Raw genomic sequence first — 21,528 nt, forward strand, 5'->3', positions numbered from 1 at the left:
GGACCTTTTTGTTCCAGGGAAATGAACAAAATCCCGTTCGAACTCACTCCAGCCCGGGCAACAGAGTGAGACTCTGTCTCAAAAAAAAAAAAAAAAAAAAGAGCAACGAGTAATGGGATCAGAAAGGGTGGAGGTGAAGGCAGTTGACTCTGTAGGTACATCCAGGAGTATGAGTCTGCTGTTAAGAGTGGTAGTCTGCTTCACCCCCCTCCCCTTTTGGTCCTGGATATAAGTGGGTGCCCTTAGAGATGTAGCTCCTAGTGTTGACCCTGCCTCCGGGGGCCATCCCTGCAGTGCCTTTCTTCCTGACGTGGAGTGTGGTGAACTCAGTGCACTGGGCCAATGGTTCGACACAGGCTCTGCCAGCTACAACCATCCTGCTGCTTCTGACGGTTTGGCTGCTGGTGGGCTTTCCCCTCACTGTCATTGGAGGCATCTTCGGGAAGAACAACGCCAGCCCCTTTGATGCACCCTGTCGCACCAAGAACATCGCCCGGGAGATTCCACCCCAGCCCTGGTACAAGTCTACTGTCATCCACATGACTGTTGGAGGCTTCCTGCCTTTCAGGTATCCTCCCTTTATTCCATGGCTATCACTGTCAGGTTCCTGACCTCAACTTTTCCTGTCCCTACTCATCCAGTACCCTAACCCAACCCGCTGATCCCTGGTTCAGTGGTACCATTCAGAGATCATTAAATGGTTCCTCCTATCCCCAAGCAGGACTGAGCTTGAATCAGTTCAGATATAAGAGTGTCTCACTTATAAAGCTCTCCAGAGACATCTCCCCCTTCACCTTCCTGGTTTCTGACTTTAGTGTCTGTGGACATCATGTGGGGTTTAAAGCCCATTTGATGATCCATTTACTTTGTTGAATATCTCTTTGTGCCAGGCAAAGAATGAAGTGGAAAGTAAAATGGACAAGATCCCTGCCCTCAATCTATTAGGGAAGATATTCTTGAAGTGAGAACAGCTAATCATAGGCAAAAAATCCCCATGAAGCCAGGAGATCTAGGGCAGAGAGTGGAGTGAACTCACTTTTCACAATGACCCAGCAACATGGGAGAGGGTGGGGGCTGGATTTCAGCCCAGTCACTGTGCACAGCCCTTTAATGCTGTGTATCATCTCTTTTCTTCACAGTGCCATCTCTGTGGAGCTGTACTACATCTTTGCCACAGTATGGGGTCGGGAGCAGTACACTTTGTACGGCATCCTCTTCTTTGTCTTCGCCATCCTGCTGAGTGTGGGGGCTTGCATCTCCATTGCACTCACCTACTTCCAGTTGTCTGGGGAGGATTACCGCTGGTGGTGGCGATCTGTGCTGAGTGTTGGCTCCACCGGCCTCTTCATCTTCCTCTACTCAGTTTTCTATTATGCCCGGCGCTCCAACATGTCTGGGGCAGTACAGACAGTAGAGTTCTTTGGCTACTCCTTACTCACTGGTTATGTCTTCTTCCTCATGCTGGGCACCATCTCCTTTTTTTCCTCCCTAAAGTTCATCCGGTATATCTATGTTAACCTCAAGATGGACTGAGTTCTGTATGGCAGAAGTATTGCTGTTCTCTCCCTTTCTTCATGCCTCGTTGAGCTCTCCTACCAGCTTCTCTTCTGATTGACTGAATTGTGTGATGGCATTGTTGCCTTCCCCTTTGCCCTTTGGGCCTTCCTTCCCCAGAGAGGGCCTGGAAATTATAAATCTCTATTACATAAGGAGTATATATTTGAAATTTTTAAGTTGCCTTTAGTTTTGGTCCTGATTTTTCTTTTTACAATTATCAAAATAAAATTTGTTAAGAAAAAGGCTCATGTAGTTGGAGGTTTTGGTCTGGATATAGGAACTCCAGCCTGCGGTTAAGGGCACGGTCCTTTAGAAAGCCGAGCTGACCACTGAATGCCCGAAGCTTGAGTTCTCCAACCCAACTTGGGAACTCCCGGCGTGGGGAACCCACATTGCCAGAGCCGGGTTTCCGCGACTCAGCCGGTGCTCAGCATAACGGAAGTGGAGGAGTCGGACCTCTTTGTGGGAAGTGAATTGAATCACCTTGGCAACCCTCGGGGAGTGTGGCAACGCCCTTTCCGCCGGAAGTGGGTGTCAGCGCCTCCACGTGCTGTCCCTCCCCCTCCCCTTTTCGGCCCATTAGCGGCGGCTCAGCTGCTGCCATGGAGCCCGCCGGCCTGGAGCAGCTCCTAAGGGAGCTGCTGCTGCCGGACACCGAACGCATCCGTCGGGTACGGGAGTAGGCGTAACCCCGCCAGGGCGAGCGGGAGGTTGCGAGAAAGACCCGACTCTCACCCCTAGCTTCCCCCCAGGCCACGGAACAGCTGCAGATCGCTCTTCGGGCCCCCGCCGCTTTGCCGGCTCTCTGCGACCTGCTTGCCTCGGCGGCCGACCCCCAGGTGAGACCCCTGACTCTCCCCTCCGAGTTTCCCACTGTACGCCACTGGTCAAGCCCCAATATCCGCCCCCTGCGGTCCGCTCAGCACCCTCCTGCCCGGACCCCCACGTGCTTGTTTCCTCGTCGTAGATCCGCCAGTTTGCGGCCCTGCTGACCCGCAGACGACTGAACACCCGCTGGCGACGGCTGGCGGCGGAGCAACGGGAGAGGTGGGTTGGGTCTGGGTTGGGGCGGGGCCAGGCGGAGACTTTTCCTGGGCAGTCTGGGTACCAAACACCTGCCCTCTGTGTTCCAGCCTCAAGTCCCTGATCCTGACGGCCCTGCAGAGAGAAACAGAGTAAGTACCTACCCCCTTTTCTCGGGATCCTGACGACCTTGTCGGGGTTTCTGCCTTCCCTTTCAGTTCCAGGCTGGGACTTGTGGGGCAGGGACTTCAGTTCTAGACCCAAGGTGGAGTGAGAATTTTAAGGCTATTTTGAAGACTGAAGTTCTTGAGGAAGGGTGACTATGATCTGCCAAACTCAAGTCAGAAGAATAAGACTGAAATTCAGGCTAGTAAGACTGAACTTATCAGATTACATGCCCGCAGTGCTGCCGGGCTCCCTCTGAGCTGCTGTCTCATGTGTCCCAACTTGGTAAAGACCCTGTGCCCACACCTCCTGAAAGTTTCTCTCCTGGCTGCCCCATTGTGCCTGGCCACTATGTGCAGAGGAAGGTATTGGAAAGTGATAGAGGAGATCTCTCCTGTTTGCAGGCACTGTGTGAGCCTCAGCCTGGCCCAGCTTTCAGCCACCATTTTTCGAAAGGAAGGCCTGGAGGCCTGGCCACAGCTTTTGCAGCTTCTTCAGCACAGTACCCACAGCCCCCACAGCCCAGAGAGAGAGGTACCATCACATGGTTGGCAGGAGGGAGGGACTAAAAGGTGGGATAGACCATGTAAGCTTGCTCTCCAACCCTCTATTCTTGGACAGATGGGGCTTTTGCTGCTAAGTGTGGTGGTGACCTCCCGGCCCGAGGCCTTCCAACCCCACCACCGGGAGCTTCTTCGGCTTCTGAATGAGACTCTTGGTGAGGTGGGCTCTCCTGGGCTGCTCTTCTACTCCCTGCGCACTCTGACCACCATGGCGCCCTACCTCAGCACTGAAGACGTGGTGAGATGTGGGCCCTCGTATCTTTGACTCCCTTTCCTCAGGCCTTCATGTCCTCACCTGTAAAAGTTACAAAGCTGCTTTGGATTCTTTACCTGCCTGTGGCCCTTCCTGACAATTGAGAGGGGATGCTGTAGGTGGGCCTGGCTATTATGCCTGGGCTCCTCCTCGCAGTTCAGGCTATGAGGAAGCTGTCAGCTGCTGGGGTGTGAGATTAGGCTGCATCATGCTCTCTGTGATGTGTCCCTCAGCCTCTCGCTCGGATGTTGGTGCCCAAGCTGATCGTGGCTGTGCAGACTCTGATCCCCGTAGATGAGGTGAGGACAGGTGGGCAGGAGCTCTGTTGGAAGAAGAGTGCAAAAGTGTCCAGCTTGGCCCACTGAAGAAGAACATGGTAACCTTGTGCCTTGTTTGTCAGGCAAAGGCCTGTGAGGCCCTTGAGGTTTTGGATGAACTGTTGGAGTCAGAGGTGCCCATCATCACCCCCTACCTCTCTGAGGTCCTCACATTCTGCCTGGAGGTGAGCCTGGAGTGGACATGGCCCCTGCTACATGCTCTGCTGGGACTTTCCTTCCTTGTCTCTGATTCTTACTATTCTCTGGACAGGTGGCTAGAAATGTGGCCCTGGGCAATGCGATACGTGTACGTATTCTCTGCTGCCTCACTTTCTTGGTCAAAGTCAAGAGCAAGGTGAGTGAGTGCCCATTGACACACATCACCCCACCCACTCTCCACCCTTAGTCTCACTCCTGGGACTTTCGGTTCATCTCAGGGTATCTAAAGTACTGTGGGAGTTCAAGCCTTGGCCTAGCCTCACCCCAGCTCTTGCCTGGGAGATTGGAAATTTTCTGTCGGACCCCTTATGGCATGGAAGACTGGAATTTTTAGTGTGAGCCCATCCTGGGAGCAGATTCTTAGGGACACTGTTCCACCTTCTCTGTCAAGGCCTTACTGAAGAATCGTCTCCTGCCACCCTTGCTGCACACCCTTTTCCCCATTATGGCTGCTGAGCCCCTGCCAGGCCAGTTGGATCCTGAGGACCAGGATTCAGAAGAGGAAGAGTGGGAGATTGAGCTGATGGGGGAGACTCCCAAGCATTTTGCTGTACAGGTGAGATGTGGGGCAGGACGGGGGGGAAGGTGTTAGGTGGCTGTGGGAGGTTGGGGAGGCAGAGATGGAGTCGAGCAAAGTAAGTCTCCCCATCCTATCTTAGGTTGTGGACATGCTGGCGCTACACCTGCCCCCTGACAAGCTCTGTCCCCAGCTGGTAAGTGTGGCTCTGTCCTTCTGGTATCCCTACCTCCAAGTGTGCCTAGTCCCCTGAGGCCAAGGACATTTACCCTGGGAGGTGTGAAGGTCTATTTCCACAGGAATGGGCAGGCTCTTGCTGGGGTTTCAGAAGCATGCCACATGCTTCCCTAGATGCCCATGCTGGAAGAGGCCTTGCGGAGCAAGAGCCCATACCAGCGCAAGGCTGGACTCCTGGTGCTGGCTGTGCTGTCTGACGGAGCTGGTGACCACATCAGGCAGAGGTATCTATTCCCCTATCCCAGGGTGAGGGTTGCCCACGGGGAGGACCATGGCTATCATGGTTTACGCTTGTTGTTCAAGCTTATTTATCAACAGCATTTTCCCCCATTCTCAAAAGTGTCCTGGCTTGGAAGATAAATGACATGGCTTCCCAGCTATAGGGACCACCCTCTGGTGACAGGAAAAGCCTTGTTTTTTCCAGGGAAAATGAAGAGAACAGGTCAGCCTGGGGCTGTCAGGTATAGCTCCTCAGCCTGTGTCCCCTTGTCCTGCCCTGTCCAGACTGCTGCCCCCACTGCTGCAGATCGTGTGCAAGGGCCTGGAGGACCCCTCGCAAGTTGTACGCAATGCTGCGCTATTTGCCCTGGGCCAGTTCTCAGAAAACCTACAGGTGAACCAGGCTGAATGTGGGAGCCACCACTTGAATGTCCCCTTCCCCTCACCTTTCATCTCTTCAAGCTTCCCTGCTGCCGTCACACTCTTGTGTGTGCCCTGCAGGTGAACCTGACTCAAGCCCTGCTTGCTCCCTCCCCCAGCCCCATATCAGCAGCTATTCAAGGGAGGTAATGCCACTGCTCCTCGCCTACCTGAAGTCGGTGCCTCTTGGACACACACACCACCTAGCCAAGGCCTGCTATGCCCTGGAGAATTTCGTGGAGAACCTAGGTAGTGATGGCAGTGGGGAGCTTGGGGGAGGGGGATGAAGCAGCGGCTTTGGCTGAATGTGCAGGATGTGCATCTTCCTGCATTGCTACCTATGGTGGGGGAAAGTGTGTGATGGCGCCACAAAGGGGTTTCCGCCTGGAGGGAGGTGGGCATGCAGGTAGGAGATCTGGGTTGGTTGACAGAGGAGCATCCTTTCCCACAGGGCCCAAAGTGCAGCCCTACCTTCCGGAGCTTATGGAATGCATGCTGCAGCCTCTGAGGAACCCCAGCAGTCCCCGGGCCAAGGAGCTGGCTGTGAGCGCCCTGGGAGCCATTGGTGAGGAGAGAGGCAGGAGGCAGGGATGTGGGGTTCACCCAAATGCCCTGTGGCTGGTGGTCCCTGCCCTTTCCAGCTCTGATTCTGTCCTTCCATCCTGCAGCTACAGCTGCCCAGGCCTCACTGCTGCCCTACTTCCCTGCCATCATGGAGCACCTGCGGGAATTTCTGTTAACAGGCCGTGAGGACCTTCAGCCTGTGCAGATCCAGAGCCTGGGTGAGTGAGAGGCTCCCAGGTGGGGATCCCAGTGCCAGCAAAGGGCCGATGCTCACCTGGTGTTGACAGAGATTGCCCCCATGCGAGCACGGATGTCTTCCTTCTCATCAAAGGGGTTGTTCTTCACCTTGTACCAAGGGGTAGGGGGGGATTTCTGAATCCCTCCCAGCTACCACCTTTGGTCCTATAGCCCACCTCCACCTCCTGGTGCTAATGGAGCCCTTGCTCCCACAGAGACACTGGGAGTGCTGGCACGAGCGGTGGGGGAGCCCATGAGGCCGCTGGCTGAGGAATGCTGCCAGCTGGGTCTGGGCCTCTGCAACCAGGTAGACGACCCTGACTTGCGGCGCTGCACGTGAGTGATCCCTCACCCTGCCTCTGCCCTTGTCCCCACCCCTCCTTTCTGCCCACTGGACCCACTGGAATCCCCACCCCAGACTCTAGTCCTTTGGTTTGGACCATAGCCAGGTGTTCCTGGGCTCCCCCATCCTGTCTGGTGGTAGCAAGCAGGACCATACAGCTTCTTCTGCCTGCTTTGACCAGGTACAGCCTATTTGCCGCCTTATCGGGTCTGTTGGGCGAGGGCTTGGCACCCCACTTGGAACAGATCACCATGCTCATGCTGCTGTCACTGCGTTCTACCGAGGGCATTGTGGTGAGCAGAGGGTGGGCTGGGCCAGGCCAGCCCTGCAATGGGATTTATCTCCTGGGCCCAGCTGAGCCAAAGTCCTTGCCATGCCTCCACTCCAGCCTCAGTATGACGGGAGCAGCTCCTTCCTTCTGTTTGATGATGAGAGTGATGGGGAAGAAGAGGAGGAGCTCATGGATGAGGATGTGGAAGAAGAGGATGACTCAGAGATCTCAGGGTGCGAAGGAGTGCTCTTCTGATCAGGAATCTAGACTTTGGTTTTAGACCAGGGGACTAGTGCTGGATCTGCTCCTCTTGGTGCCTGATCACCACTGCCTCCCCATCTTACTCTAGGTACAGCGTGGAGAACGCCTTCTTTGATGAGAAGGAAGACACTTGTGCTGCCCTAGGGGAGATCTCTGTGAACACCAGGTGAGCATTCGCCCTTCCCTGGCACTGAAAACCCTGCCTGGGGGCCCCTTACCCATGGCTGTGTCTCTCTCTGTAGTGTGGCCTTCCTTCCATACATGGAAAGCGTCTTTGAAGAAGTATTTAAACTGCTGGAGGTGAGTGGGCCAGTGGGTGGAGTGGGTGGCGTTCTCAGGCTGGGGGCCCTGTGTTCACAGTGCACACAGCAGACACATCCTGCCCCTCCTCATCTTGCAGTGCCCTCACCTGAATGTGCGGAAGGCAGCCCATGAGGCTCTGGGTCAGTTTTGCTGTGCACTGCACAAGGCCTGTCAAAGCTGCCCCTCGGAACCCAACACTGCTGGTGAGAAGGAGAGGCTGGGCCAGGCTAGGGGTTCTTGGGGCGGGGCAGGGCCTGACCGGTGCTTCAGCCAATAATGTCCCCAGCTTTGCAGGCTGCCCTGGCCCGAGTGGTGCCATCCTACGTGCAGGCAGTGAACAGGGAGCGGGAGCGCCAGGTGGTGATGGCCGTGCTGGAGGCCCTGACGGGGGTGCTCCGCAGCTGTGGGACCCTCACTCTGAAGCCCCCTGGGCGCCTGGCTGAGCTCTGTAGCATGCTCAAGGCTGTGCTGCAGAGGAAGGTGAGCAGGGCAGGTGGGCTTCGGGAAGGAGAGGTGCCGGGCCCAGGCTGGGGACTGGCTACAAGTCCACCCCCATACCCCGATGAAAAGAGAAGGGGCATGAAAGCTCTGGCTAAGTTGAACTACTTGTTCTTGTAGACAGCCTGTCAGGATGCTGATGAGGAGGAGGAAGAGGAAGATGATGATCAGGTGAGCGCCAGGGATGAAAACTGGGACCAGGTGGTCCAGGCAGTCTCCACAGGGACAGGGGTGGACAGTGTATTTGTTCTTGGCCTGGGGCAGCCAGGGCCACTAAAAGAGATTGGTAATGGTCAGAGAGACACAACCCTGATCCCATTAAGCCAGTGGGAGTTCAGGGAAGGAGAGCAGTGTGGACTGGGGTGTGCTTAGAGTGATAGGCAGGAGCAGAAGAGCTAGGGGAAGAAGCTGGGCAATGAAAACACCCAGTCTGAGGCCGGGCGCGGTGGCTCAAGCCTGTAATCCCAGCACTTTGGGAGGCCGAGACGGGCGGATCATGAGGTCAGGAGATCGAGACCATCCTGGCTAACACGGTGAAACCCCGTCTCTACTAAAAATACAAAAAAACTAGCCGGGCGAGGTGGCGGGCGCCTGTAGTCCCAGCTACTTCGGAGACTGAGGCAGGAGAATGGCGTAAACCCGGGAGGCGGAGCTTGCAGTGAGCTGAGATCCGGCCACTGCACTCTAGCCCGGGCAACAAAGCAAGACTCCGTCTCAAAAAAAAAAAAAAAAAGAAAACACCCAGTCTGAGAGGGACCAGCCCTAGCAACCAAGGGCAGCCCCAGGGACCCCTGCAGCTGGTGGCAGAGCGTGGTAGGGATGTGTGCAGTCACTGAGCTGGCCCTGGTGCTCCAGCCCCTGACCTGGCTCCACAGGCTGAATACGACGCCATGTTGCTGGAGCACGCTGGAGAGGCCATCCCTGCCCTGGCAGCCGCGGCTGGGGGAGACTCCTTTGCCCCATTCTTTGCTGGTTTCCTGCCATTATTGGTGTGCAAGACAGTGAGTGTCCATCTTCTGGCTTCAAGCCCTAGTCCCCTCGTGCACCCAGTGCCCACCTCAGCCTTTATCCTTGGCCCAGGCTGATCTGTACTCCTTCCTGTTCTCCCCTATCAGAAACAGGGCTGCACAGTGGCAGAGAAGTCCTTTGCAGTGGGGACATTGGCAGAGACTATTCAGGGCCTGGGTGCCGCCTCAGCCCAATTTGTGTCTCGGCTGCTCCCTGTGCTCTTGAGCACCGCCCGAGAGGCAGACCCTGAGGTGCGAAGCAATGCCATCTTTGGGATGGGTGTGCTGGCAGAGCACGGGGGCCACCCTGCCCAGGAGTATCCTTGGCTCACAGGAGGGGAGGGACTGGGGGTTGGGGGAGTGTCCCCAGGGCTTGCAGGTGGGCAAGGTCTATCTGAGTGTGTGGCCATTCCTTGACTGTGGATCAGACACTTCCCCAAGTTGCTGGGGCTCCTTTTCCCCCTCCTGGCGCGGGAGAGACACGATCGTGTCCGTGACAACATCTGTGGGGCACTTGCCCGCCTGTTGATGGCCAGTCCCACCAGGAAACCAGAGCCCCAGGTGAGGGAGGGAGACATCAGGCAGAGCCTGGAAGCTGAGGAGGGAGGGTGGTGGAGGGCAGGGCAGGTTGGCCTGAGATATTTGTGTGCCCAGGTGCTGGCTGCCCTACTGCATGCCCTGCCACTGAAGAAGGACTTGGAGGAGTGGGTCACCATTGGGCGCCTCTTCAGCTTCCTGTACCAGAGCAGCCCTGACCAGGTAACCTTGTGGCTGGCAGCCCTCAGAGGGAAGCGTGCCGCTCCACTCAGTGATAGGCACTGTCTGCTGATGAGGCTCAGGAGCTCCAGGCTGTCGGTTGCACCTGATGCAAGGTGACAGTTTCAGCTGTTCTTTTGATACTCCCTGCACCATTTCTTATTTGTCTGCAAGGATTGGCAGCCAGTCCTGTGATGGGACAGGAGGGACTTCCTCCCTCCACGTAGCATTTTTCCTGAGGAAGCTCCATTTCTACCCTTTGGTCTGAGCCAGAAGTTGCAGTTTTCCCAAGCTGGTTTCCTAAACCAGGGCCCTTTCAAACTGTGCTCTGTGGAGCCCTGGGTACCTCTGGGCCACCACACCATACATTTCAATTAGATCAGCTCTGCTCTCTGAGGAGATTTTGGCTGCACCAAGTAGCTAGGTTTGGAGTCGTGTCAGAGTGTGTGTCATCCGCGTCTTACACCTTTAGAGACCGTTGTGTAGGTGGAGCTCCTGGCGTCTGGGTTTCTTTAGGTCTTGAGGCTATGACTTGAATCATCTTGGTCCACATCCCCCATTCCCTCCAAAAAAAGTCATTACCACCAAGTTTCATTGGTCCTGCTAATGTTCATAGTTGTCTTGGATGCCTGTGAATCAGTACCAGGTGCAACCACCCCAGTAAGAGACTCTGCCACTCCTTGGTCCTGACCACCCACCTAGACCTGGGGTCCGGGGCTGCTCCCCTGAGTCAGCCACTCTTTCCTCACAGGTTGTAGATGTGGCTCCAGAGCTCTTGCGTATCTGCAGCCTCATTATGGCTGACAACAATATCCCACCAGGTGAGGATAGGAGTCACGGGCAGGGGCTTGGGGGAGGCTGGGAGTGGCAGGACTCAGAGGACCTGGGGCAGCAAGGCTTTAGGAGCCCCAACATTTCTCCCTCCCTCTGCACCCAGACACCAAGGCCGCACTGTTGCTGCTCCTGACGTTCCTGGCCGAACAGCACGCCGACAGCTTCCAGGCAGCTCTGGGCTCACTGCCTGTTGACAAGGCTCAGGAGCTCCAGGCTGTGCTGGGCCTCTCCTAGACTGCAGGCTGCAGCCAGTCCAGAGAGAACAGAGCCTGCCCAGGCCTTAAGACCACCTCTCAGCCCAGTTCAGTTCTGCCTTACCAAAGATTCTGGGACTCATACCCATTTGGCACCAGCCCCACTTGCTGCCTTACAGGGCTGTCCCTGAGGCTGGATCTGTTACAAATGAGTCATGACATCATACTGTAATAAAAGCAGCTTGTTTTCTGCTTGAACAATAGCTCTGAGAGCAAGAAGGCTGGAAATGAACATTCAGAAATGAAGTAAGCAGGACGCAGTGAGCCACGACGTGGTTTACTAGAAGTGGCCGGTTTCCTGGCAGCTTTGTAAATGGACTCTAACCTCGGTGGAATTTGGGCCCAGGCTGGATCAGGAGGCGACCATATGGCTTTTCTTGTTCCACGCGAAGAATCTGTTGCGCTGAGAGCACTGGTCAAGGGGGGAGGAGAGGGCAGGTTGGGGGAGTCCCTGTATGGGCCTCTGGTCTGTGTGTCCCTGCGCCACATACACACATGCATACACACACACACACATGCATACACTCACCCAGGAGCATGTAGAAGACCCGAGCGGCCATCCTGCGGGGGCTGAGAGGTGACACCAGGCTGCTGAAGTCGGGCTCCCTGTTGGCCTGAAGCTCCACTGCCACTGCCCTATAGGGATCAAGAACCATTAGCAGAGGCTTCAGCCCGGGTCCACCCCATCAAGGTGCCACCTCCCTGGTACCTGTGCACAGCTTCCAGGGAGAGCAGCTCGAGCTCTGGGGGCAGCACCAAAGGCATCTCCATGGGCACCTCAGGGAGTTCAGGCACCACGGGCAATGCAGGAGGTTCTGGCTGTTCCACCTCAGCCCAGGCCCTAGGAGAACGTGGGAGTAAGAGCAGGGAAGGTGGCAGCTGTGACAGTGACAAGGGGCATATCCATCCCAGCAGCCATTTCTACCACCTGGCCAAAGGCTGTGGGCCCTGGCTCCCGTGGAGCGTGGCCGCTTACCACCGTTCTTCTGGTGGGATGAGGCTGATGCGGGACTTCTCCTCTTCAGCTGCCTCTAGGGAGAGCTCTGTTCGGGGAGGAAAGGCGCTGGGGGGTGTCTGCTTGGGTAGTAGTTAGGGCCTTGTGGCCACCTGGTATAAGTAGATGGCAGAGCTATGCAGTGACTTGTTAAAAGCACACAGGTGGGAGAGCAGAGGAGGAGCAGTCTGTGCTTCCTTATGTCACACACACACGCCTTCACTCATGAATTAGCTTGAGCAGTTGGGATACTAGTTTCCTGGGACAGTGGTAAGGGTGGTGGTCCCACTGCCCCTCTTCTCTAGGTGTTTACCTGAAGATACCATAAGGGGACCACTGGGCTCCTGGGCCTCCCTCGGGACCTGGGGACAGGAGAAGCAGAACTAAGACCCCAAGCATCTGGGACTCGGGCCTCAGAAGGCACAAGGCCAGTGAGCAGGGGAGGGCAGCCAGTTGGTCAGGCAGACCCTGGCACTGGGGCGATGCAGGCAACAGGTGGTGCAGTTACCTCGATCTCACTCGGAACTTCAGCCTTTCTCCTTTCCTCCTCAGCAGCTGCCTCCCTCTCAGCAGCCTCCTCTTCGGCCTCCTCGGGCAGCTCTCGCCTGAGTGCTCTTGGGGGTGGCTGGGCACAGCGGGTCCAGAGACCCAGTAGTTCAAGGGGTAGCCAGCCAGCTGTGGACAAGAAGGCAGTAGGCACAGGGTTTGAGGCGTGAGGAGCACCAGGAATGAGGAATTGGTTTTGAGGATCCTTTGTGCCCATCCCCCGCCATTCTTACAGAGAGTTGGGGTTCTGAACAACTCTGCAGGGCCTGTGATGGTCCTCTCAGGAGGCTGCACCTTGGGCTGTGTGGTGGGGAAAGGTCAGAAGGCTCATTATGAAGCAGCCACTCCTCAGGTCCCCTTTGCCTCTGCAATGCATTGTTCTGGGGCTTCTGGACTTCCCCAGCTTTTGGGCTCGTGACCCTGCCTGCCCTGCCATTGCTAAAAGAAGGACTTTTTAACCTGGTGCCCATGGGTATGACAGTTGGGGTCACTAAAGGACCCTGAAGAGTTGTACATGTGCAAACCCACATCGCCTGCATTTTCTGGAGAATGGAGGGGATTTTTCATCAAGTTCCCAATCCTACCCCCAACCTCCTGAGGAATTTAGAAGGCTCAGCCTGCATGTGCCCCTGGTATCCCTGCCAAGAGTCTTCCCTCTCCCGGCAAAGCCTGGGCTGTACTCACACATTCCCAGCAGTGGGCTCTGGTTTGCAGTTGTTCCCGGAATTTCTTCCGGGAGATCTGAGTCTCCTTGTCCCAGAACAGTAACTGGCGACGACGGCGGCGAGGAGGTGGAAAGACTGGGGGCCTCCTCCGCTGAGTGGGGAGGGCAGGTAGGGGCAAGGCTGCCCATTACTCCTTTTCCTGTCATTCTAGTGGACTGCTAACAGGACCCCACACCCCGCCCCTAGAGGAACCTGGGGAAAAGGCTTGTGTGGGGTCTTCATGCACTTGAGCAGCTCATACCTTGCATAAGGGTACCCATCTGGGAAGTGCAGGCCAGACACAACGGGGCATAGAAAGGGACATCTTTTATCATCTGCACTAAGGACCCCTGTAAGCTAGCAGTGGCCCTGGGCTTGGGGAGGCAGCTCTGGTGGGGGAGGGCAAAGAGGAGGAGGAGGAGGATTGGAAGGGATGCTACTCACCTCTGGGCTGGGTGGGGCTGGCAGACGCAGTTCCTCTGGAGGGGTCACCTCTGCAACAACACCCAAGGTTGTGGCTCTGTCCCATAAGCCCCTTACCCCTTGCAGATGCCAGGGCAAGAAACTGCAGGGTCCTCCCTTTAGCGAGTTGGGATATAGAGCCCTTGTCTGCAGCAGTATAGAAATAGTCCCAGAAAAGCCCCTGGGGCGTGGTGGGCACTCACCCATGAGTAGGGCCCCAGGCTCCCAGCCTATCGGCCTCAGCTCCTCAGGGCCCAGGACCGGGACTGGAAGTGCCTCTGCTATTCCTTCCACCCTGAAGGGAAATGGGCAAGAGAAATGAGGAGACCCTTCCCAGCACCAACATCCTACCTGGTCTAGGAATTCCTGCCCTTACTCTGCAGGAGCTGGAGGTAAGAGCCGGGGGACTACGATTTCACCCTCTGGGACACGGAGCTCCTCCCTTGGCTCTGTGGAGAGAGAATCAGAGTTCAGAGGATGGAAAAGGAGAAATGAGAACATTGTCCAGTCCCAGACTACCCATGCCAGGGGTCTGACCATCCAGCTCCAGGCGGGCCCTATGCTGCCAGACACCTACTTTCTAACAAGATAGCTTCATCTTCCTCTGCGATCAGCAGGTCCAGCTCTCGGCGGCTGACCTCTGGGAGCTCCTCTTCACCCTGTCCAGAGAGAAGAGCAAGGGGAGGGGATTCAATAACATTTCTGAAAAAGGCAAGTGGATCCAGGAGAGTGGATCCCAGAGGCATGCCACAGGGCCAGGTTCAAGGAAGCCACTGGGTGCTCAGGTGCCAGGGACAGAGAACAGGGAAATGGAGACAGAAAAGGCAGGACTCTGGGGACAGAGAGAAGTAGATGCAAGGGGGCTGGACCTCAGGCCCTGTGTGCAGGGAACAACTCACCTCAATCCGCAGCATCCGTATGGGCTCTGCCTCCCGGAGCGTGATGGCCTCAGGGGGCAGCACAGTGACCAGAATCCTGTCTGGAGGAACAGGGGAGTCACCAGCCTCTCTGCTTCTTTCCAAATTCCCACAGCCGTGCAGTCAGGCAAAAGCATGGACTCTGAAGTCAAGGTAACCTGGATTCTAATCAGACCCAGGCTAATCTCTGGCATCCTGACCCTGGCTACACTGCTTAACCACTGTGAGCCTCGCTTTTCTCATCAGTAAAGTGGGGAGGCTGGGCGAAATGGCTCATACCTGTAATCCCAACACTTTGGATTGCTTGAGCCCAGGAGTTTGAGGCCAGCCTGGGCAACATAGCGAGACTCTGTCTCTACAAAAAATTTAAAAACTAGCCAGGTGTGGTGGCTTATCCCTGTGGTCCCAGCAACTCTGGAGGCTGAGGTGGAAGGATTGCTTGAGCCCTGGAGGAGGAGGTCAAGGCTGCAGTGACCTATGATCATACCATTGCACTGCAGCCTGGGAAAAAAAGAAAAAAAAAAGCCAAGTGTGGTGGCTTACGCCTGTAATCCCACCACTTTGGGAGGCTGAGGTGGGTAGATCACCTGAGGTCAGAAGTTCGAGACCAGCCTGGCCAACATGGCGAAAACCCATGTCTACTAAAAATACAAAAATTAGTTGGGCATGGTGGTGCATGCCTATAATTCTAGCTACCTGGGAGGAGAATCGCTTGAATCCGGGAGGCAAAGATTACAGTGAGCCTAAAGTACACCACTGTACTCCAGCCTGGGCTACAGAGTAATACTCTGTCTCTCAAAAAAAAAAAAAAAAAAAAGGGATAAAAAATCTGACCTCAGAGGACTCTTGTGAGGTACTGATTAGGTTACACACATAAACTGCCCGTTGTGGGGCATGGTGCTCACGCCTGTAATCCCAGCACTTTGGAAGGCCGAGGCGGGCAGATCACCTGAGGTCAGGAGTTTGAGACCAGCCTGGCCAATGTGATGAAACCCCATCTCTACTAAAAATATAAAACTTCACCAGGCATGGTATTGCGCATCTGTAATCCCAGCTACTAGGGAGGCTGAGGCAGGAGAATTGCTTGCAGTGAGCCGAGATTGCACCACTGCACTCCAGCCTGGGCGACAAAGTGAGACTCTGTCTCAAAAAAAAAAAAAAAAAAGGGCCCCTCACAGGGCCAGGCTCTTAGGCTCAAAAATGGTAATTTCTACAGCTGTTGGGCCTGCTTATGCCTCTCACCAGAAAGAAAGTTCTCTCTGCTGACCTGGCTTCCTGGGCTCTGTAGGGACTTCAGGAGGGATCTCTTCAACTCTCTCTGGAATTGCAGCCTCTAAGAGGTGTCGAATCTTTGGGGAGGGATTGGAAACAACAGATAAGGTTCAGCTTCAGCCCCCTTCTTTCCCACTTTCACAACCTTCTTCAACAATGCACAGTAATCTCCTTTTATGCCTAATTCTTGTTGCACTGACATAAGCTTGCAGTAAACTCACCCGCCATCTGGCCTCCTTTCCTCAGTTCCTGTTCTCACCTCCCTTCCCAACCCAAACCCCAGTTATCTAGCCCTCATCAATTTGTGCAAGAAGGCCAGGCACGGTGGCTCACGTCTGTAATCCCAGCACTTTGGGAGGCCAAGGTGGGTGGACCAGTTGAGGTCAGGAGTTCGAGACTAGCCTGGCCAACATCATGAAACCCCGTTTCTACTAAAAACACAAAAATTAGCCGGGTGTTGTGGTGGTGCCTGTAATTCCAGCTACTTGAAAGGTGGAGACAGGAGAATTGCTTGAACTCAGGAAGTGGAGGTTGCAGTGAGCTGAGATTGCTCCACTGCACTCCAACCTGGGAGACAGAGCAAAACTCTGTCTTTAAAAAAAAAAAAAAATTGTGCAAGAAGCAGTGCATCGTCAACTGTTGCGGTTGACAGAGGTAAACAGAAAAGATTCTTGATCTTAAGGAAGTCTAGTGGGGAGACAAGGTTGTATGTAACCCCACAAGAGTCAAGGCAAAGGGTAAAACAAGGCCCTAGCAAAGTGCTGAGTTCCCAAACTGCATTTGGTTCCAGCTAAGACTGGGATAAATATTTCATAGAGAAGGGCAGCATTTAAACCAGGTCTGTAAGAATATGTAGAACTTGACTTGTAGAGGATGAGGGGTGACCATTATGGGGTAGGGAAACAGCACAAGCAAAGACATGAATGTGGTATCATTGAGGCATAAGGGCCAAACTAGTGTTTAGGAGCCACAGATGCCCAGAGGACTGAGAGAGAAGTCTGGGGATGACTAGTTCTAAACCGGGGTATGTGCTGGGCATGGTGGTTCACGCCTGTAATCACAGCACTTTGGGAGGCCGAGGCGGGTGGATCGCCTGAGGTCAGGAGTTCAAGACCAGCCTGACCAACGTGGTGAAACCCCGTCTCTACTAAAGATACAAAAATTAGCCGGGCATGGTGGCAGGCACTTATAATTCCAGCTACTTGGGAGGCTGAGGCAGGAGAATTGCTTGACCAGAGGAAGTGGAGGTTGAAGTGAGCCAAGATCACACTACTGCACTCCAGCCTGGGTGATAGAGACTCCATCTTAAAAAATAGTAATAATAGGCCAGGCGCAGTGGCTCACACCTGTAATCCTAGCACTTTGGAAAGCCAAGGTGGGTGGATCACCTGAGGTCAGGAGTTCGAGACCAGCCTGGCCAATATGGCGAAACCCCATGTCTACTAAAACTACAAAAAAATGGGCCAGGTGCTGTGGCTCATGTCTGTAATCCCAGCACTTCGGGAGGATGAGGCGGGTGGATCATGAGGTCAGGGGTTCGAAACCAGCCTGGCCAGCATGGTGAAACCCTGTCTCTACTAAAATTACAAAATCAGTTGGGCATGGTGGCGAATGCCTGTAGTCCCAGCTACTTGGGAGGCTGAGGCAGGAAAATCACTTGAACCGGGGAGGCAGAGGTTGCAGTAAGCTGAGATCGTGCCACTGCACTCCGGCCTAGGCCACAGAGCAAGATCCTGTCTCAAAAATAATAATAATAATAGTAATAAAATAAAAAAATAAACTGGAGCATGGAGAGCCCCAAATGCTAGTAATCTGTCTGCAGCAGGAGCCACTGTTCAAATGGGGAACTAAGGAAGGAGGTGACATTAAGCTGTTGGAGTATTGGGAATAGATGGAGGAGGACAGGGGTAAGAAAGCCCAGTACAGGCCAGGCGCGGTGGCTCAAGCCTGTAATCCCAGCACTTTGGGAGGCCGAGACGGGCGGATCATAAGGTCAGGAGATCGAGACCATCTTGGCTAACATGGTGAAACCCCGTCTCTACTAAAAAATACAAAAAACTAGCCGGGCGAGGTGGCGGGCGCCTGTAGTCCCAGCTACTCGGGAGGCTGAGGCAGAATGGCGTAAATCCGAGAGGCGGAGCTTGCAGTGAGCTGAGATCCGGCCACTGCACTCCAGCCTGGGCGACAGAGCCAGACTCTGTCTCAAAAAAAAAAAAAAAGAAAGCCCAGTACAGAGAGATGAGAGCCTGGATTAGGGCCTCGGCAGTGAAAACAGTGTGGAGACAACTGGGGACAAGAGCTGCCTCCAGTGGGGAAACCATCTGATCAGATTGGCCCCGAGTAGATAAGTACAGGGGGCTTTGCCTGGATGGATCCACCTTGGCAGTCCCCCTGTTACCACCTCCTGTGGGAGAGAGTTGTGGCAAGCTTCCTTCCCCAACCCCAATATCAGAGTGACACAGGGACAGCACTCCCCTTCTGCATTGTCAATTCACGAGTCTAGGGGAATAAGCCCTACCTGAGGGATATCGAAAGGACTAGGAAGTCTGGGGTCCACAGACATCATCCCAAAAAAGGGATCTGGAGCATCTTCTAGGGTCTCCATCATGGCCAGGTGGTTAGGAAGCAGTAGGCTGGGTCTGGGAGAGAATGTAAGCCGTCAGGGACTGAGGCTGAGCTAGGCTGAGGCCAAATTAGCAGGTGTTCCATCAAAGGCCCAGGGAACACTCACAGCTCAGTCTCCATATCTATTCGGATCTGCAGCTGGGCACGGTGGAGGCGCTCCAAGATGTGCTGGATGTCCTCTGTGGGCAGGGAGGACAAGGTAGACAGCCAGCTTAGCAGACAGCTGCTCAGCCCGCCCCACCTCTGAGGGTTCCCAGCCTTACCCACGAGGTACTGGCATTGTTGAGAATAGACGCGGATCACACCGATCTGAAGTTGGGCTGAGAGATAGAGGGAGAAGCGGGGCCGCGGCAGGCCGGGCTGCGGGGGTTGCACTCGTACCAGCACGTAATTGAGTATTTCCTCGCTGGGGAACAATGGGCCCTGATTACCGCTGCGCCCAGGACTGGGCCCACAGCGTTGCCCACCCCATCCTCTAACTCACCCCCCGCCCCAGGCCCTCCTTCCCTTTTCTGGGCCTTACCAGGTCTTCACCACATTCACCCTCAGGTATTCGCGCTTCACCAACCGGCTGCCGCGCGTCGCCGCCAGCCTGAAGTGGGTGGGGAAGGTGGGAAAATGGGGACGGAGGGGGAGCTGTCAGGCTGGGATCCCGGCCAGCATCCCCCATCGCGCGCCCACGGGCCCCACCCTTACCAGATGGTGGCAAAGCAGCCGGTGTGGCGCTGAAGCACGTTGGGATAGTAGAACATCGTCCCTCTGGCCTTTCACCCTCGATTCCACCAGATCCCCGTTTGGATCTGAGTCGGAATTATTTAGGGCACAGAATTCCCAACACCTTGGAGAGAAGTCAGGATTTGGACTTCTCTGGAGGCAAGGTGGGTGTACGCAGAAAACCAAGTTAATGAGGCAATGAACAATTGGTGTATACACCGGGATAACTGAGACGCAGGAGATAGGCGCCCCTCTCTGTGGACCCTCAATGGATCCGCTCGCCACGTGATGCGTCGAACTTGAGCCTTCTGGCTTGGGTTCCAGGTTGGAGATGCAGAGCTCCAAGGGGACGCCCGGGCTGGAATCCAAAACGGGTCCCGAGGGAGCACGGTGTCCTCCACAGCAGGCCTCCGTCCTCGAGCGCTGGGAGCGATGTCAGGCCCCTGGGACCAGTGAAAACTGGCTTGGGCCGCGGGCCCGGGCTGCCTCCGGCAGGACTAGATGGCACCGCGGGAAGCGCGCGCTCGGGAGCCCAGCACCTCGCTCCTCATTAGATGGCGGCTTTTGCCAGGACAGCCAATGGGGAACGGGGGTCGGGTCGGGAGCGCCAAGTAGCCTAGGCTCAAGGCAACAGGGTCTCCCGAGGGAGCCAGCAAACCAATCATAAGGACTCTGCGTGCCGCTGGGGTCCATTGTGAGGTGTTCCGACCAATGGGCTCTGGTTCTTGCCTCTAGTAACAGGCGCTCCTTCCTTGACCAATGAGCGCATACCCCCCGCTCGCCTCTATCCTGGCAACAAGGGCGCCTCAGTTGGTAGGGGAGGTCGGGTCACGTCGAGGGCAACTGTGCTGGGCCTCTTCCGGGTGCCAAGATGTACCTTGCAACGCGCCTGACCTGAGGTTAGACCCCGCCCTTCCCCCAGTCCACAAACTCTGACTTTGTTTCCAATTAGGGCGTGTCGTGTGCTGCAGAGGTAGAAAGATGTGAGATGAGGCCGGGAGCTGTGGCTCACGCCTGTAATCCTAGCACTTTGGGAGGCCCAGGAGGGCGGATCATGAGGTCAGGAGTTCGAGACCAGCCTGATCAACATGGTGAAACCCCGTCTCTACTAAAAATACAAAATTAGCTGCTCGTGGTGGCACAAGCCTGTAATCCCAGCTACTCAGGAGGCTGAGGCAGGAGAATGCTTGAACCTGGGAGGCGGAGGTTGTAGTGAGCCGAGATTGTGCCACTGCACTCCAGCCTGGACAAGAGAGCAAGACTCCGTCTCAAAAAAAAAAAAAAAAAAATTGATAGTCTTGGAGCCCCCACAGGTCAATGAGGAAGAAGTCAGTCGTTTTTGTTTCATTTTGTTTTGTTTTGAGATGGAGTCTCTCACTGTTGCCTAGGCTGGAGTGCAGTGGCGCTATCTCTGCAATCTCGGCACACTGCATCCTCTGCCCCCCATCCCCTCAGGTTCAAGCGATTCTCCTGTCTCAGCCTCCCGAGTAGCTGGGATTACAGGCGCCCTCCACCACACCCAGTTAATTTTTGTATTTTTAGAAGAAACGGGGTTTCACTATGTTGGTCAGGCTGTTTCTTTTCTTTTTGAGATGGAGTTTCACTCTGTCACCCAGGCTGGAGTGCAATGGTGCGGTCTCAGCTCACTGCAACCTCCGCCTCCCCAGTGCAAGGGATTCTCCTGCCTCAGCCTCCCGAGTAGCTGGGATAACAGGCACCCACCACCACACCCAGCCAGATTTTGTATTTTTTAGTAGAGACAGGGGTTTCACCATATTGGTCAGGCTGGTCTCGAACTCCTGACCTCAGGTCATCCGCCCGCCTTGGCCTCCCAAAGTGTTGGGATTGCAGGTGTGAGCCACCGCCCCCAGCTGAAGAAGTCAATCTTACACGAAACTCCAAAAGGACTTACTGGGGTCACTTCCTAAATCTGAACAACTTAGGTTATGGGCACACCACGTGGTCCTTTCCCAGCTGCCAGTGTTCTCCCGGCTGAAATAGACTCCAGCTTTGTTGGATGCAGCACATACTTCCCAGCCTGGAAAAGCCATATTCTTAAACAATTATTTGTGTAAATTTAAGAGGTATGGTTGTAATAACTAATAACCCTTGTCCCTATGCCTCCTACCTTTGCACAGCCATTTCTTTGGCCTAGAATGCCCTTCTCTGCCTTGACTCCAGGGCATACTTCTTCCTAAGACTTATCTCTTACTGCAGCTGAGCTGACCTTATCTTCTTATAGTTCCCTTCAATTTGGGAGCTTTTTTTTTTTTTTCTGAGATGGAGTTTTGCTCTTGTCGCCCAGGCTGGAGTACAATGGACCATCTCGGCTCACTGCAATCTCTGCCTCCTGGGTTCAAGCAATTCTCCTACCTAAGCCTCCTGGGTAGCTGGGACTACAGGCGTGTGCCACTACGCCCAGCTAATTTTTTTGTATTTTTAGTAGAGACGGAGTTTCACCATGTTGGCCAGGCTG

The 21,528-nt window shown here is 55.0% G+C and overlaps 3 protein-coding genes across 7 annotated transcripts in view; 2 read left to right on the plus strand and 1 right to left on the minus strand.

Annotated features, from left to right (window-relative positions):
- Window positions 1–1,802, plus strand: part of TM9SF1 (transmembrane 9 superfamily member 1) — a 7,461-nt gene extending 5,659 nt beyond the window's left edge. For 2 of the 3 annotated variants that reach the window (XM_011930777.1, XM_011930779.1), the window contains exons 5-6: window positions 295–568; window positions 1,140–1,802. In XM_011930777.1, the coding sequence (XP_011786167.1) occupies window positions 295–568; window positions 1,140–1,533 (668 nt within the window). In that variant the 3' untranslated portion in view covers window positions 1,534–1,802. The remainder of the gene's footprint in view (window positions 1–294; window positions 569–1,139) is intronic. The other variant, XM_011930778.1, reaches the window with a different exon arrangement.
- On the plus strand, window positions 1,618–11,021 carry IPO4 (importin 4). 3 transcript variants are annotated; one of them, XM_011930775.1, is made up of 30 exons: window positions 1,618–2,228; window positions 2,310–2,396; window positions 2,525–2,604; window positions 2,691–2,732; window positions 3,150–3,279; window positions 3,367–3,546; window positions 3,795–3,860; window positions 3,962–4,063; window positions 4,150–4,233; window positions 4,489–4,653; window positions 4,757–4,810; window positions 4,966–5,075; window positions 5,356–5,464; window positions 5,610–5,739; window positions 5,942–6,055; window positions 6,159–6,272; window positions 6,507–6,627; window positions 6,816–6,927; window positions 7,023–7,138; window positions 7,255–7,332; window positions 7,409–7,466; window positions 7,567–7,672; window positions 7,756–7,949; window positions 8,088–8,138; window positions 8,843–8,968; window positions 9,083–9,291; window positions 9,403–9,535; window positions 9,629–9,733; window positions 10,482–10,551; window positions 10,668–11,021. In XM_011930775.1, exons 1-30 carry the CDS (start codon window positions 2,160–2,162, stop codon window positions 10,796–10,798), a joined length of 3,246 nt encoding a protein of 1,081 aa, XP_011786165.1. In that variant the 5' UTR covers window positions 1,618–2,159; the 3' UTR covers window positions 10,799–11,021. The 3 variants fall into 3 exon arrangements, 2 of the variants coding, with proteins under 2 accessions (XP_011786165.1, XP_011786166.1); XR_001000528.1 differs by having other exon boundaries at window positions 1,710–2,228; window positions 8,823–8,968; XM_011930776.1 differs by having other exon boundaries at window positions 2,150–2,228; window positions 2,557–2,604.
- On the minus strand, window positions 10,983–20,100 carry REC8 (REC8 meiotic recombination protein). The gene is made up of 20 exons (XM_011930774.1): window positions 19,272–20,100; window positions 19,035–19,176; window positions 18,862–18,930; window positions 18,602–18,744; window positions 18,445–18,517; window positions 18,232–18,352; window positions 15,709–15,790; window positions 14,424–14,503; window positions 14,102–14,183; window positions 13,901–13,931; window positions 13,728–13,819; window positions 13,507–13,556; window positions 13,043–13,174; window positions 12,592–12,658; window positions 12,321–12,487; window positions 12,126–12,174; window positions 11,795–11,861; window positions 11,528–11,659; window positions 11,348–11,454; window positions 10,983–11,230 (listed from the first exon to the last, which is right to left on the minus strand). Exons 2-20 carry the CDS (start codon window positions 19,088–19,090, stop codon window positions 11,139–11,141), a joined length of 1,692 nt encoding a protein of 563 aa, XP_011786164.1. The 5' UTR covers window positions 19,091–19,176; window positions 19,272–20,100; the 3' UTR covers window positions 10,983–11,138.
- Window positions 20,101–21,528: the final 1,428 nt, after the last annotated feature.

The sequence above is a fragment of the Colobus angolensis genome, unplaced genomic scaffold (genome assembly GCF_000951035.1).
Source record: "Colobus angolensis palliatus isolate OR3802 unplaced genomic scaffold, Cang.pa_1.0 Scaffold88, whole genome shotgun sequence".
Lineage (NCBI taxonomy): Eukaryota > Metazoa > Chordata > Mammalia > Primates > Cercopithecidae > Colobus > Colobus angolensis.

Excerpts from the sequence above, each read along its gene's own strand:
- REC8 (XM_011930774.1), bottom strand. The coding sequence starts at position 19,090 with ATGTTCTACTATCCCAACGTGCTTCAGCGCCACACCGGCTGCTTTGCC. Across the intron at positions 18,931-19,034 it reads GGCTGCTTTGCCACCATCTG|GCTGGCGGCGACGCGCGGCA; the intron begins GTAAGGGTGGGG and ends CACCCACTTCAG. Across the intron at positions 18,353-18,444 it reads ATAGATATGGAGACTGAGCT|ACCCAGCCTACTGCTTCCTA; the intron begins GTGAGTGTTCCC and ends ATTCTCTCCCAG.
- IPO4 (XM_011930775.1), top strand. The coding sequence starts at position 2,160 with ATGGAGCCCGCCGGCCTGGAGCAGCTCCTAAGGGAGCTGCTGCTGCCG. Across the intron at positions 3,861-3,961 it reads CTCTGATCCCCGTAGATGAG|GCAAAGGCCTGTGAGGCCCT; the intron begins GTGAGGACAGGT and ends CTTGTTTGTCAG. Across the intron at positions 6,056-6,158 it reads GAGCGCCCTGGGAGCCATTG|CTACAGCTGCCCAGGCCTCA; the intron begins GTGAGGAGAGAG and ends TCCATCCTGCAG.